The sequence below is a fragment of the Peromyscus californicus genome, unplaced genomic scaffold (assembly GCF_007827085.1).
Source record: "Peromyscus californicus insignis strain IS unplaced genomic scaffold, ASM782708v3 Scaffold_21__1_contigs__length_65335640, whole genome shotgun sequence".
Taxonomy (NCBI): domain Eukaryota; kingdom Metazoa; phylum Chordata; class Mammalia; order Rodentia; family Cricetidae; genus Peromyscus; species Peromyscus californicus.
The window spans coordinates 38,195,371-38,209,612 of record NW_026294514.1 but is presented as its reverse complement, the minus strand read 5'-3'; the positions used below and the strand labels follow the sequence as shown (position 1 = coordinate 38,209,612).

Sequence of the window (14,242 nt, the reverse complement as noted above, 5' to 3'; positions counted from 1 at the left end):
GAAAAGAGCTGAAAGTGCTGGGCGTAGTGGCATGTACCTTTAGTTCCAGCACTCAAGAGGGCAGAGGCAGGCGGATCTCTGTAAATTCCAGGACAGGTCTACAAAGCAAGTTCCAGGACAGCCAGGGCCACACAGCGAAACCTGTTTCAAAAAAAACCAAACAAAAACAAAACAAAAAAAAACAAACACCAAAAACCAGAAAACAAACCAAACACCTAGAAGTATGGAGCCAACATTAGAGGAGAGACAAGAATGGCAGACAGATAAAAGAAGGCACTCTATGTGAGGAATGCCCACAAAGCTGGGCCCAGGCTCCATGTCTCCAAGGGAAGACTCTGGAGGCTGAGGCCAATCTGGGTAACACAGACTGTTACATTCCAATCAACTGCCAGAACAGAAACTAGTTACTGAAATATCCTTCAAGTATGAAGGTAAGTAAAGACATAGACTATTAAAAATGACAAGATAATGTATCACCACTAGAAATATCATCAGAACTTTCTACTGTCAAAGAGTTGAGTTCAAGATGAACAGAAGATACCTGGGCATAGTGGCTCACACCTGTAATCTCAGCACTTGAGAGGTGGAAACAGGAGGTTTGCTCTGAGGATAAGGCCAGCTCAGTCTCCATAGTTTCCGTTAACAACTGTCTTCCCGATAAAAAGATACATTCATGGTGCTACAATTTTTAACTGACAAAATCATTTATATAGTTACAATGTAAAACATTATAAAAAAGATTAATAGGAAAGATAAATCTAAATGGTCATTGCTGGTATACAAATTAATAGTAACAGTGCCTTAAATGCACAACAAAAAGGAATGTAAACTGGAAGAAGAAAATTATAATACATATCCTGGAATCTGCATTTTTCAGGAAGACAGAAAATACGAACACTATACACATTAGAATAGGAAGCATGTATATTGTAATCTCTTAGGAAATCACTCAGAGAAGAACGAGAATCTGTAACTACAAACTCACATGTATGAGTTTTTGTTTGTTTTTTAAGACAGAGACTCACTGTGTAGCCCTGACAAGTCTGGGAACTCACTATGTAGCACAGGCTGTCCCTGAACTCACTAAGATCTGCCTTGCCTCTACCTCCCAACAGCTGGGATTAAAAGCAAGTATCACACCTGGTTTTATAACTACTAACAGAATGACAATTACAGACAACACATCAAAGTGATAAAGCAAGAAATGAGAAAGGAGCAAAAAACAGTAGGATTGGGCCAGCGAGATGGCTTAGCGGGTAAAGATGCTTCTATGAGGGCTAAAGGCTGAGACAAAGAAGTAAAAATATGAAAACATTAGTGAAAAGAAGATGTCCCCTTCTGTTGAAGTTTTGAGTAAGGGGCTTTCTGCAGAATTTACCATGAACTTAAATGACTGTTGTGGGCTGCACTCTGAGGAAGCTCCAGATTACATGTCTGAGGCAGCCATTCCACATCTTTTTCAGGACCCTGAACATCAATACGACTACACTTTTTGATTGGACCCTGTTAAAGCACAGCCGGCAGCCTCTTCCAGTGAGGAGGGTGGGCAGGCCCAGCTCCCACTCCCACGAGTTTCTAGGCATGAACTGGGGAAGAGAAGCAGCAGAGCAGACGACTGAAGCATTTGTTTCTCCCCAAACCAGACATTTTAGTTCATATGCACTAGCCAGTGGTTGTCAACAACCATTTACTTGGTGTAAAGAACTGAATGTCAGTGTAAACTGGCCCTGGGCAGCATTGCTGATGCTGGCCCCGAGCTGTAGCCTCTGTAATTGTGAATATTAAAATGAAGTAGTGAAACATGGTGTCTGGCTTTCTATTGCATTTTTTTTTTCAAGTGGAAAAGTTAACTAAATGGTTGACACACGAATTGTGTATATGCCAATTTTTTGTTAAAACCTTTTATTTTGAACTATACTCCTTTGAGATCTCATTTCAGAAGAACGACATGAACAGTCTTTAGTCACATTTGTGATGGCTGTAATAAATGTTCAATAAATGTAATAAATAGGGTTTTTCACGCTGGAGTTTGCAAGTTGTTAACTTAAAACATTCTTTAAGAAGCTGGCTTCTTGCTTGAAAGCCAGATGATATGGTAGCAACCAAAGATTCTAGTGTTTGAGTATTTCAAAGACTCTAAGCCGGGCGGTGGTGGCGCACGCCTTTAATCCCAGCACTCGGGAGGCAGAGCCAGGCGGATCTCTGTGAGTTCGAGGCCAGCCTGGACTACCAAGTGAGTTCCTGGAAAGGCGCAAAGCTACACAGAGAAACCCTGTCTCGAAAAACCAAAAAAAAAAAAAAAAAAAAAAAAAAGACTCTACCTGTTTACCTGTGCTAGAAATAACAGCATCTAAAGTGAAGGCTTAAGAAAAAAACATAGCGACTACTAGATTATCCTTAGGACTCTGCAATAACTTTATAATGTTCTTGTTACTAGAAAAGCATATTTGTCACAGAAATTTAGTTATTGTCTTACAACTGAACGTGTGTTACTTATATAAATGCAACCACTGAAAGCATCTACATGAAATGGGAGCTTCTTGCCTTTTATTTACAAGTTCATTAAAAACTAAAAACTGTTTCTGGAAAAAAGAAAAAATGATACTATGTAAACCTGGCAACCAGAGAATCAACTCTACAAATTGACACACAAAACTAAAACAGCATAGGATCAAATAAAAAAAAAAAAAATCAAGGGACTGGAAAGATGGCTCAGTGGTTAACAGCACTTGTTCCTGCAGAGGGCCTGTGTTCAATCCAGTAACCATACAGTGGCTCACAACCATCAATCTGTAACTCCAGTGCAGGGGATCCCATGCTTTCTTCTGACCCACAGGCACCAGGTACACACGTGGTGCACATACATATGAGTAAAACACTCATACACATAATTTTAAAAAAATACATTTTGGCATAAAATGTCATATTTAAAAAAATTAAAAATCAGCAATGTAGTACATATTAAATTAAGTGCACTGGTTATATGAGATCTAAACTTTTCAATCAGAGGATAAATTACCAAAAACCGAAACAACAACAACACCTCAAACCCCAAACCACCACCTATATGCCACTATAAAAGGTATAATTAAGAAAATGTCATAAGGGGTGGGCTTTGGACCACAGTGGAATTAAGAAACAACAAAAGCCAGGCCTGTGGGCCCCAGGTACCACGCATCCACAGGCACATCACAGCCCAGAAGGCAAGGCACAATTCAGGCAGACAAGCTTGAGGGGCTCTGGGCACTAAGTGCAGCCACTCAATGGGGAGGGTTTTCAGGCAGGGTTTAAATGGACAGGGCTTCAGAGCCTCTGGTACCCAGTAGCAGTGGACTGGAGAAGCAGCGAGGGAATGAGGCAGGACTTTAGAGCACCTAGGTATTCAGAACTGAACTTCAGGGTAACACAGCAGAGGGTATGTAGAGGAGGGTGAGCCAGAATTTGGGTATATACAGGCCTGTGAGGCTCCAGGTGTTCAGCAGTGGTTGAGCATACAGGAACCAAATCCCAGGGTGAGGAAAAGTTTGGGCACTCTGAGGCCCATGGAGCCCCATCTAACAAACAGCAAAGGGTGTGCTAACCTAAAGTCTCAGGGTGACACAGGTTGGGACAGACAGGCCAGGAGAGGCAGAGCCCCATGCTGTAAGCCAGGGCGTGGATATGTTGGGGTAGACTCACAAGGCACCCCAGACCCTCAGAAGTAGAAGGCAGACCCAAAGAGGTTCAAATGAGAAGGAGTGCAGGGTGAAACACAGCATTCTGATAGCATACAAGGAAAACACAGGGTTAATCTGATCGACCTATTGAATCTAACAGTTCTCCATTTTCTGAACAGACTGAAAGGAAGGAGAAGTCCAGGAGGGACAGAAACCACAGCATCTCATGGGGTCAGAAAGCTAGACTAACCTCCACTGAAAAAAGAAAGGTGACTCGGACAACAAAATCCAAACTCAGCCAACTCCAGATGTGCAAGTCCCAGGGAAAAAACAAAAGTAACACAAAACACCAAGACAACATGCATTCTCTAAAAATGACCAATTCCATAGTAAGTGGTCTGAATGAGAGTGATGTAGAAGAAATTCCACACAAAGGATTCAAGGGAATAATTATAACTCTGTTCAAATAGTTAAAAGAGGACTTAAATGTATTCCAGAAGACCACAAACAAACAGCTGAATGAAATAAGGAACTCAATTCAAAACACAATTAAAAACAAACTAAAATGATGCTGGAAATGAAAAACTCAGTAAGTCATACAAAAAGTCCACCAATAGATTGATCATGTATGGGACAGAATATCAGGACTTGAAGACAAGAACAGAGAGGAGTTGGATTGCTCAGGTCAACATCAACGATAAATTAAAGCGAAAACGTGTGAAGAGAATGTAGCAGAGCTTTGGGACACAACGAAAAGACCAAATTATGAATGACAAACTTAAGAGAAAAATGCCTATGTCAAAGGCACAGAATTTTTTTAGTCAAAGAAGAAAAATTTCCACATCCAGCGAAAGAGATACCCATTCAGGCAAAAGAGATATACAGAACACTAAAAACACAAGACCAAAACCCAAATCCCCACATCATGTTATAACCACCAGTGTGACAAGGAAGAGACTTGGGCACTGAAGCTACACAAGGAGAGGGACAGGTCACATTAAGGGAAGGCCAAGCAAACTAACAGCTGATGATTCAACAGAAACTTGAAAAGCCAGAAAAGCTTGCACAGATGTATTTCAAATTCTGAAAGACCACAGCCGCCATCCCAGATCATTACAACAGAAAGACCATACGCCATAACTGAAGGAGAAACAAAATCTTTCCATGACAGAAGCAGACCAAAAGATCTGTGGCCACTAAGCCACATCTACAAAAGATACTGGAAAGAATTACTTCAGAATGAAAAGAAGGATAAATACAACCAGAGAAAATAAGTAATTCTAAGACAGGTAAGCAAGGGAGGAACGTGACACCACCACAAAACCATGAAGTGACAGGAAGTAATACACATCTTTCAGTAATAATTCTGATACTAATGGTCCCAATCATCCAATAAAAGACAACAGATGACCCGCCAAGACCAAACCAATGAGATCATTCCAGCACACAGCGCTCATCTGACTAAGTGGGTTGAGGGGTAGAGGCTGGGAAAGCACAGTGCATGAAGGTGGGAAGGGTATGTATAGTAGAAAATGGAAATGGGTGGATATGATCAAGACGTATTGAACAAGGGCTGGAGAGATGGCTAGGTAGTTAAGACACGGGCTCAGTTCCCAGCATCCATGTAATGGTTTCTCAACTGTCTTACTTTTCTATAGCTTCAACAGCACCCTATGACCAATACAACTCATAGAAGAAAGTATTTAACTGGGTGAACATCACGGCAGGGAGCAAGGCAGCAGGTGGGGATGGCATTGGAGCAGCAGCTGAGAGCTCACATCTTGAGACACACTCACCAGGTAGAGAGGGCTAACTGGAAATGGTGCCAATCTTTGGAAATCTCCAAGTGTACCCCAAGTGACACACCTCCCACAACAAGGCCACACCTCCTAATCCTCCTCAAAAGGTTCCACCAACCAGAGACTAAGTCTTCGAATACGTAAACCTATGGGGCCATTCTCATTCAAACTACCAGAGCAACCATCCCTCCAGTTCTGGGGATTCTGATGCCCTCTTCTGACCTCCAGAGGCACTGCATGGACACAGCGCACATACATGCCTGCAGGCAGAACACTCACAGAAAATACATAAATCTAAGACAATATATATTTGCACATTAGTTGTTAAAGAATAAATATTTAGTTTACTTATGTGTATCATGTCTGTGCCCAGTACCCACAAAGTTCAGAAAAAGTTGTCAAAGCCTCTGAAACGCAAGTTATGAATGGTTGTAAGTCATGTGTGGGTGCTAGGGAACTGAACCCAGATCTAGGCTGTAAGAGCAGTAAATGATTTTAATCACTAAGCTATATGTCCAGCCTGAAGATATCTTATTTTTTATATAAAAAAATACACAAGTTAGCAGGTCATGTTACAAAATGATACATCTTTTTGCTGCCTCTGTGAAGTATCTCATCACAGACATCACCTTAGATTTGTAAAAGTATGGAAAAAGATAATTCAAGCAAATGGAACGAGAAAACAAGTGGGAGTATCTACTCTACACCAGACAAAACCAAACCAAAACTAGTCAGATGACACAAACAAGGTCATAGGTTAAAGGAATAACTTTTCATAACATTACAATTGTACAAGTATATACACCAAACAGGTGTGGACCCAATTTCATAAAACAAATACTATTAGATATAATCACACTTTAATCCCAACACAAAAGTAATGGGTGACTTCAATACCCCACTCTCAATAATACACAGCCTAACTGAACAAACAAACAAACAAAAAATGAAGAGAAACACTGAATTAAATAATGTCATAAAGCAAATGGACAGACATCTATGGACCAGTCTATCCAAACACTAAGAAATATCGTCTTCTTGGAAGCCCATAGAATTTTCTCTAAAATCGATCACATGCTAAGACACAAGCAACTCTCAAAAAATGTAATAATTCCTGGAAAAGCAGGCTATCAACAGACACAGAAACCAGACAAAGTACATAAACTCACAGAGATTAAGCAATACAATAAGAATGGTTCACTGGGATTGGAGAGATGGTTTAGCAGTTAGGAGTGTGCCCTGCTTTTTCAGAGGACCTTATTAAGTTCCCAGCATTCATACTGGTTAGCTCAAAATCACCTGTAGTTCCAGTTTCAGGAGAACCAATGCTCTCTTCTGGTCTATGGGTACCTGCACACATGTAACACACACACACACACACACACACACACACAATTAAAAACAATAAAATTAAAAATATATTATTTTATATAAAGACTAGCTCACCAACAAAATCAAGAAGGGGAAAATTTTTCTTGAACTAGAAGAATATGAAAGCACAACACAGCAAAACCCCTGGGACACAATGAAGGCAGTCCTTTATTACTCTATATATGTGACAGAATTCAAATAGATGACTGAAGGATGCACGTTGAGGACATCTAAAAATAAGACAACCAAACCCACAGCAGGGACACACGGATCAATAGACTATAATAGAGGCTCCAGACAGAAGTCCACAAAATATATTTACATGATTATTTTAAATAAAAGAATTTTTTTTCTGGGCTAATTGCTCTTAAGATTCCTTTTTTAAAAAACAAACAAACAAAACAAAATAAAACAGTGTCTCTCTATGTAACCCTGGCTGGCCTGGAGCTTTCTATGGAGATCAGACTGGCCTCAACTCAAGAGATCTACCTCCCTGTGCTGGGATTAAAGTTGTGAGGCACCATGCCCACCCAAGATTATCATTTTTATTTTATACATATGAGACTCTGACCTACATGCATGTAAGTGCACTATATGTACATAGTGCCTATGGAGACCAGAGGAGGAACTGGAATTACAGATCTCTCACATTACATACAATCAACTCCAAATGGATAAAGGACCTCAACACAAGACCCAGAGCTCCAAAAATGCTAGAGGAAAAAAAGTATACTTCAACATAGAGACATAGGCACAGACTTTCTCCCACTTAAGCATGGAACAGGTCCTACCCTACTTAGCTTCCAAGATTTCACAAGATTGGGCACATTCAGGGTGGTATATGGGATCTCATCTTAGTGACTTTTCTGTTGCTGTGATAAAACACCATGACAAAGACAATCCATAAAAGAAAGCATTTAATTGGCTTTTGGTTTCAGAGGGTTAGTGCCCATGATGGCAGACTGGACCAAGGAACAGCTGAGAGCTCACATCTTGTTTCACAACCACACAAACACTGAGAATGGCATGAGTTTTTGGAAACCTCAAAGCCTGCCCCTAGTGACACATCTTCTCAAACAAGGCCACACCTCCTAATCTTTCCCAAACAGTTCCACCAACTGTGGGGGTGGTGGGGGTTGGGAGAGAAGGGCAGGGTCAGAGACCAAGTCTTCAAATACATGTGTCTATAGGAGCCTAAGAGCACCCCTCCCTTTATTCCATTTTCAATCAGATCTCTCTTTAATCTTCTCATTTTTTGCAGCACAAGCCTTGGCTCCAACATTAAATTTCTTGGTGCTTTTTTTCTCTTTAAACTGCATATTTTGTATTTCTTTTTGCCTACTTGCTCTTTTTCATTATAGATTTACCTAAGACTGATTACTAATACACATGACAGAGTCAACATTAGGCTGTCTTGAAATATTCTTTGCCAATTACTTTTCAATTTAGCCTCAGGCAGTTTCTTAGAACAGGGGCAGAAAGCAGCTATAATCTTTGTCAAAATATCACAAGAATCTTCTCTAGCCTAGTTGCTAATATTATTCTCCTCTGAAACCTCTTGAGTTGGGCCTTTATAGTCTACATTGCTCTTAGCACTACTGAATTCCAAGCTCCTACTAGGAAGTCCCAAAGTCTCCCACATTCTTCCATAGAAATAGCATGGTCAAGCCTGTCACAGTAATAGCCCTTATACACTGTTTGTAGACTGTACACTGCTGGAACCTCTTTGAAAATCAGTCTGGAGGTTTCTTAAAAACAAACAAACAAAAGCCGACCAACAGAACTACCATATGACCCAGATATACCTGAGCACATATCCAAAGGATTCCATATCCTACCACAAAGGTAACTGAACTGTACAACCATGTTTACTGCTGCTGTAATCATAATGGCTAGAAAACTGAACCAGTCTAGATGTCCAACAAAGGATTACTGGATTGCCGAGCAGTGGTGGTACACGCTTTAATCCTAGCACTTGGGAGGCAGAGGCAAGCAGATCTCTGAGTTTGAAGTTAGCCTGGTCTAGTTCTAGGATAGCCAGGGCTCCACAGAAAAACCCTGTCTTGCCCCCCACCCCCAAAAAAAGATTACTGGATAACAAAAATGTTGTATAAATAGACAGTGGGATAAATTTTATTCAGTTATAAAAATTAAATGTGCTAGAAAATGGATATGGCTGGAAGATATATTAAATGAAGCTAACCCAGACCCAAAAAGATGAATGTCCCATGTTATCTCTCATGTGGATCACAGCTCTGAATTTTTAGATCTATGTGTTTAACTTGGAATATATTATGTATATAGAGAGGGCATGAATCTAGAAAGGGGCCATGTGGATAGGAGGCCTGAGGGTGGGCAATAGTAGAACACATGTGAATGGTTTAAGTGAGGAGGAGGGTATGCAGACAGGGATGAGGAACAGTGGAAGGAGGGGGGTAACCAAAACGAAAAGTGTAGGGAAACTTACTGGTCTGAATGAGAGTATTCATCATAGGCTCAGATATTTGAACACTTGATCCCACCTGGAGGTGCTGTTCAGGGTAGTTTAGAAGGTGCAGCCTTGTTGGAAGAGTGCCACTGGTGGAGGACTTGGAGAGTTTAAAGACCCACACCACTTCCAGTTCCCTCTCAGTTTGCCATGCTTGTGTTGGAAGATGTTTCCTTCTCCTGCCTAACTGCTTGCCACTATGCATTTGCTGCCATAACTCCCAACCAAGGACTCATCCCTCTGGAACTTTAAATCCAAATAAACTATTTGGTAAGTTCTCTCGGACATGATATTTAATCAAAGCAAAAGAAAAGTAATGAGCTTACTATTTTATAAGGTAATTTTAAACACACACAAGTATGAACATTTTTTAATACCATTTTATATCACACACTAAGGAAAAAGCAATGTGGATAATAATGTAAATCCAAGAAGCCATGGGTAATCAAACAAAAATCCCAGTGCTAGGTACGAGATAGTAACATGAATTGTTAGCTAGGAACCCCAAAACAAGCCAGGCCACCATGCTTGCATGGCAAATATCTTACCAACTAAGCTATCTCCCTAGCCTCCAGAAGTGAAGCGTTAGAAGATACACACCCAAAGAAAATAATTAAATGTTCTCTTTTAGGTTGAGAATGACATTAGATGTCTACTATCACCATAAAAACTTAGAACTCCTAGTCCATTAGCAGAAAACAAAACAAACAAAAAAGCTCAATAACAAAACCAACCAACAAAACAACCAACCAAAAACAACCAAAAAAACAGAACCCATAAGAAGAGAAGGCAAACAAACCTACCATAATTTATAGACATTTGAAAAAAAACTCTAAACAAAACTAGAAATCACAGAGCTGGGAAAAGATACTTCCTACAAGGTCGACAGACACAAACCAACTGGATTTCTATTGCCACAATAAACAGAACATAAAAATACTTAATAATATTGTTAAAAAAACAAAACAAAACAAAAAACTACACATGAACAAACAAAACCCCAAACCCAACTACTTAGGAATTTAGGGAAAGATGTGTAAGACTTTGAAAACGACTATAAAACACTATAAGAAAAATTCAAGAAACCACTATCAATGTATACCATATTTAGAGACTGAAAGATGCTTCCAGATTTCTGCCCTCACAAAATCCCAGTTTTACCATCGGTGTTTTGTTATTGGAACCTTCTGCATTATTTCTAAAATTTACATAGTAAAACAAAAGGCCAAGAATTGTAGGGAGCACAATAGGGTAGAAACTTTTTTCAGGGGATAATAGACTTCTAAAATATTGTAGTATTGGCAAAATGCAGGCAAATGAGCCATTAAATCAATGTGTAGTCTAGAAACAGACACATGAACGGATTCATGATTTATTATTATTTTTCAAAGACATTTATTTTATGTACACGGGTGTTTTGTCTGCATGTATTTTTTTTTTTTTTATGCACACCAGAGAGGCTATCAGATCCTATGGGACCACAGTTATACACAGTTGTAAGCCAATATGTAGGTGCTAGGACTTGAACGCAGATCCTCTACAAGAGCAGCCAGTACTCTTAACCCCTGAGCCATCTCTCCAGCCCCTGAATTTATGATTTATAACAGAACTATTACTAAAGAATATCTATCATTTCAACAAACAATCCTGCATACATATTTTGGAAAAAACATCATGATCACTAAATTTATACCACGTTCTAAGGAAATAATCATGACATAGTTCACTAGGCATAGTTCAGGAAGAATGTATTAACAAATGTAAGACTCTAAGCTCAATATCTAGTCAGATTTGCCTTTTCTTTTTCTTTTTCTTTTTTTTTGGTTTTTCGAGACAGGGTTTCTCTGTGTAGCTTTGCGCCTTTCCTGGAACTCACTTGGTAGCCCAGGCTGCCCTCGAACTCACAGAGATCCGCCTGCCTCTGCCTCCCAAGTGCTGGGATTAAAGGCCCGGCCAGATCTGCCTTTTCTATCATCACTACCCCTAGTGCCCCTCCCCAAGAAAATCAACCCAAAATACCAAAGCAGAATCAATGCCAGGTATAAGTATAACACAGGAGATCTGAAGTGTTCTTAGAAAGACCTGTTCACAATATTTGCTCTTGTCTGGCACCTGTGAGGTTAGATTCATGACAGATACTCTGTACTTTTCAGTGTGGCTTATACTGATCAAACATTTGTGTTACCACAGCTCCTGCTAAATGCTTGTTTTTCTCCTGGAAGCCTGCAAGTATGGTATGTGCATTCAGGGACTGGCTATATCAGCACCTCCCAATAAAAATCTAACCAGCTGGGCAGTGATGGTGTATGCCTTAAATCCCAACACTTGGGAGGCAGAGGCAGGTGGATCTCTGTGAGTTCGAGGCAAGCCTGGTCTAGAGTGAGTGTTCCAGGACAGACTCCAAAGCTACCTGTCTGGGGGGCGGGAATCTAATCACCTCCCCTGTATAACTTGATATTGGAGAATTAAAGCACACCTTATGAGATCCACCAGGAGAGGACACTTTAAAGCCTCTAACTGCTTCCTCTTGGATATTATCACAAGTCTTCTCTCTGTAGATGTTGCTCTGTGACCTTTGCCACAATAATTCACAGCAGTGAGTGAAATTGTACTAAGTTTGATGGGTCCTCCTACTAGTGAATTACCAAATCAATTGGTCATGGAATTGCCAACACCATAATATAAAAGAATGTTTTTATAATCTAAAGACTTTTTAAAGAGGATTAATTGTAAAAGAAAGTCTCAACACATCTGAGTACATAAAAATCTAGAACTTTTGTTCAAAAGACCACAAAGAGTGCAAACACTAGCCTTACTATGAACAAAGATATCTAACAGAAGTCACGGTGTTACATGACTGAAACCCCAGAACTAAGGAGGCTAAAAGCAGAAGGCCTGAAAATTCAAGCCTAGCCTGAGTTGGATCAGTGGGTAAAGTGTCCACTGCACAAGCATGAGGACCTGTGTTCAGATCCCCAGCACCCATATATCTGCAACCCCAGCACTGTTCACTGGCTGCGTTCAGATCCCCAGCACCCACATATCTGCAACCCCAGCACTGTTCACTGGCTGCGTTCAGATCCCTAGCACCCACAAATCTGCAACCCCGGCACTGTTCACTGGCTGCGTTCAGATCCCTAGCACCCACATATCTGCAACCTCGGCACTGTTCACTGGCTGGCAAGCCTAGCCAAAAATGACAACCTGCAGAATCATTGAGGTCCTGTCTCAAAAATAAAAACAGTGGAGTACGATACAGGAAAGCAGCTGACGTCCACCTCTGGCCTTCATGCACACCTGCACACACACACTTAGACAACACACGCTAAAATAAATGATTATACAAAAGTGCTCTGATATCATAAAGAAATTCTTGTCATGGATTTTCTAGGTTTTAATGCTAATACTTCACAAGAATTTTCCTCAAAAACATTTTTACGGAGCAATATTTAAAAAACAAAACAAAACAAAACCCAAGCAAACACACCTTTCTCCAAATAGCTTCTGAATATTTTCTTCTTGATCATAAACTACTTTTTCTTAGGTAAGGACTACAAAAACCACTAACCTGAATTATTCATTTTTTAAGTGTTATTTATTTTTATTTTATGTGCACTGGTGCTTTGTCATGGGTCTTGGGTTCCCAGGAAGTGGATTTACAGACTCCAGTTGTGAGCTGCCATGTGGGTGCTGGGAATTGAACTCAGGTCCTCTAGAAGATCAGTCAGTGCTCTTAACTGCTGAGCCATCTCTCCAGCCCTAACCTGAATTATTCTATACTGAGCACACATAAAAATAGGAAATGATTTAAGTAGTACCTGAAATAGAAGCAGCCATCTTCTTTGTCATTATCTTTTATTTTATTACAACTAAATGTTTCTGCCTAGAAAGGGGAATAGAAGAGGGAGAAACAAATGTTAACAGAGTATACTCAGTATGAAAATTTACACATGTGAAAAACCAAACAGGCTCCATTTGGATTTATATATGGATTTATATATTTATAGGTACCACTGGACTCTAGTCCTAAATTAGTAAAGACTCAGACTGCCCAGCTGGTAACTTTAAGGCTTTTAAACAAGCTAGCTTTTAAAACAGATTTTTGTTTGTTTGTTTTTTGAGACAGGGTTTCTCTGTGTAGCTTTGGAGCCTATCCTGGAATCACTCCGTAGCCCAGGCTGGCCTCGAACTCACAGAGTTCTGCCTGGCTCTGCCTCCTGAGTGCTAGGATTAAAGGCGTATGCCACCACTGCACAGCTAAAACAGATTATTTCAATGAACTATCAACACTGAAGCAGGTTATTAAGTTGGGTGCTCTAACAAGTTTTGGGATTTGGTTTCTCATATTTAAGAGTTATCGCATATTTACTATAGGGGAGCCAAAGGCTGCAAGTGACTACTGAGTACTTGAAATGTGGTTTTCTGAAAATGGGATATGCAGCTAGATACACTCTCATTTTTGAATGATTTTGAAAATACAAGGCTAGGAACATGCCTCAGTGCCTAAGAGAGCTTACTGTGTTAGCATGAGGACCTGAGTTCAAATCCCAGAACTAACATAAAAAGCTGGGCATGGCTGTATGTTGCAGTAGTCCCAGCATTTGTAGGGTAAATGGAGAGAGGCTTCCAAGATCTCACTGGGTGGCTAGAGCATCGAGTGAGCTTTTGTTGGTTAGAGACCCTATCTCGGGAATGAAGAAATAATAGAGCAACAAAGGCAGACACCTGACATCCTCCTCCATCACCTGCATGTGCAAGCATGGGTGTGCATGGGATCATATTATCTGTGCACTCACACATAAGTAGCACATACCCACTTATCTGCACAAATTAACTAGTCAAAGAATGTATATACTCAAGTACTGAGGACATGCTGAGACGGTAACTTTTTATATATTAGATGAACAATATTTAAATTATTTTACTTC

General features: G+C 40.1%; 1 protein-coding gene across 2 annotated transcripts in view; it reads right to left on the bottom strand.

Annotated features, from left to right (window-relative positions):
• Nucleotides 1-14,242, bottom strand: part of Smchd1 (structural maintenance of chromosomes flexible hinge domain containing 1) — a 143,331-nt gene that overhangs the window by 37,452 nt on the left and 91,637 nt on the right. For both annotated transcript variants that reach the window (XM_052750093.1, XM_052750092.1), the window contains exon 34: nt 13,133-13,197. In XM_052750093.1, the coding sequence (XP_052606053.1) occupies nt 13,133-13,197 (65 nt within the window). The remainder of the gene's footprint in view (nt 1-13,132; nt 13,198-14,242) is intronic.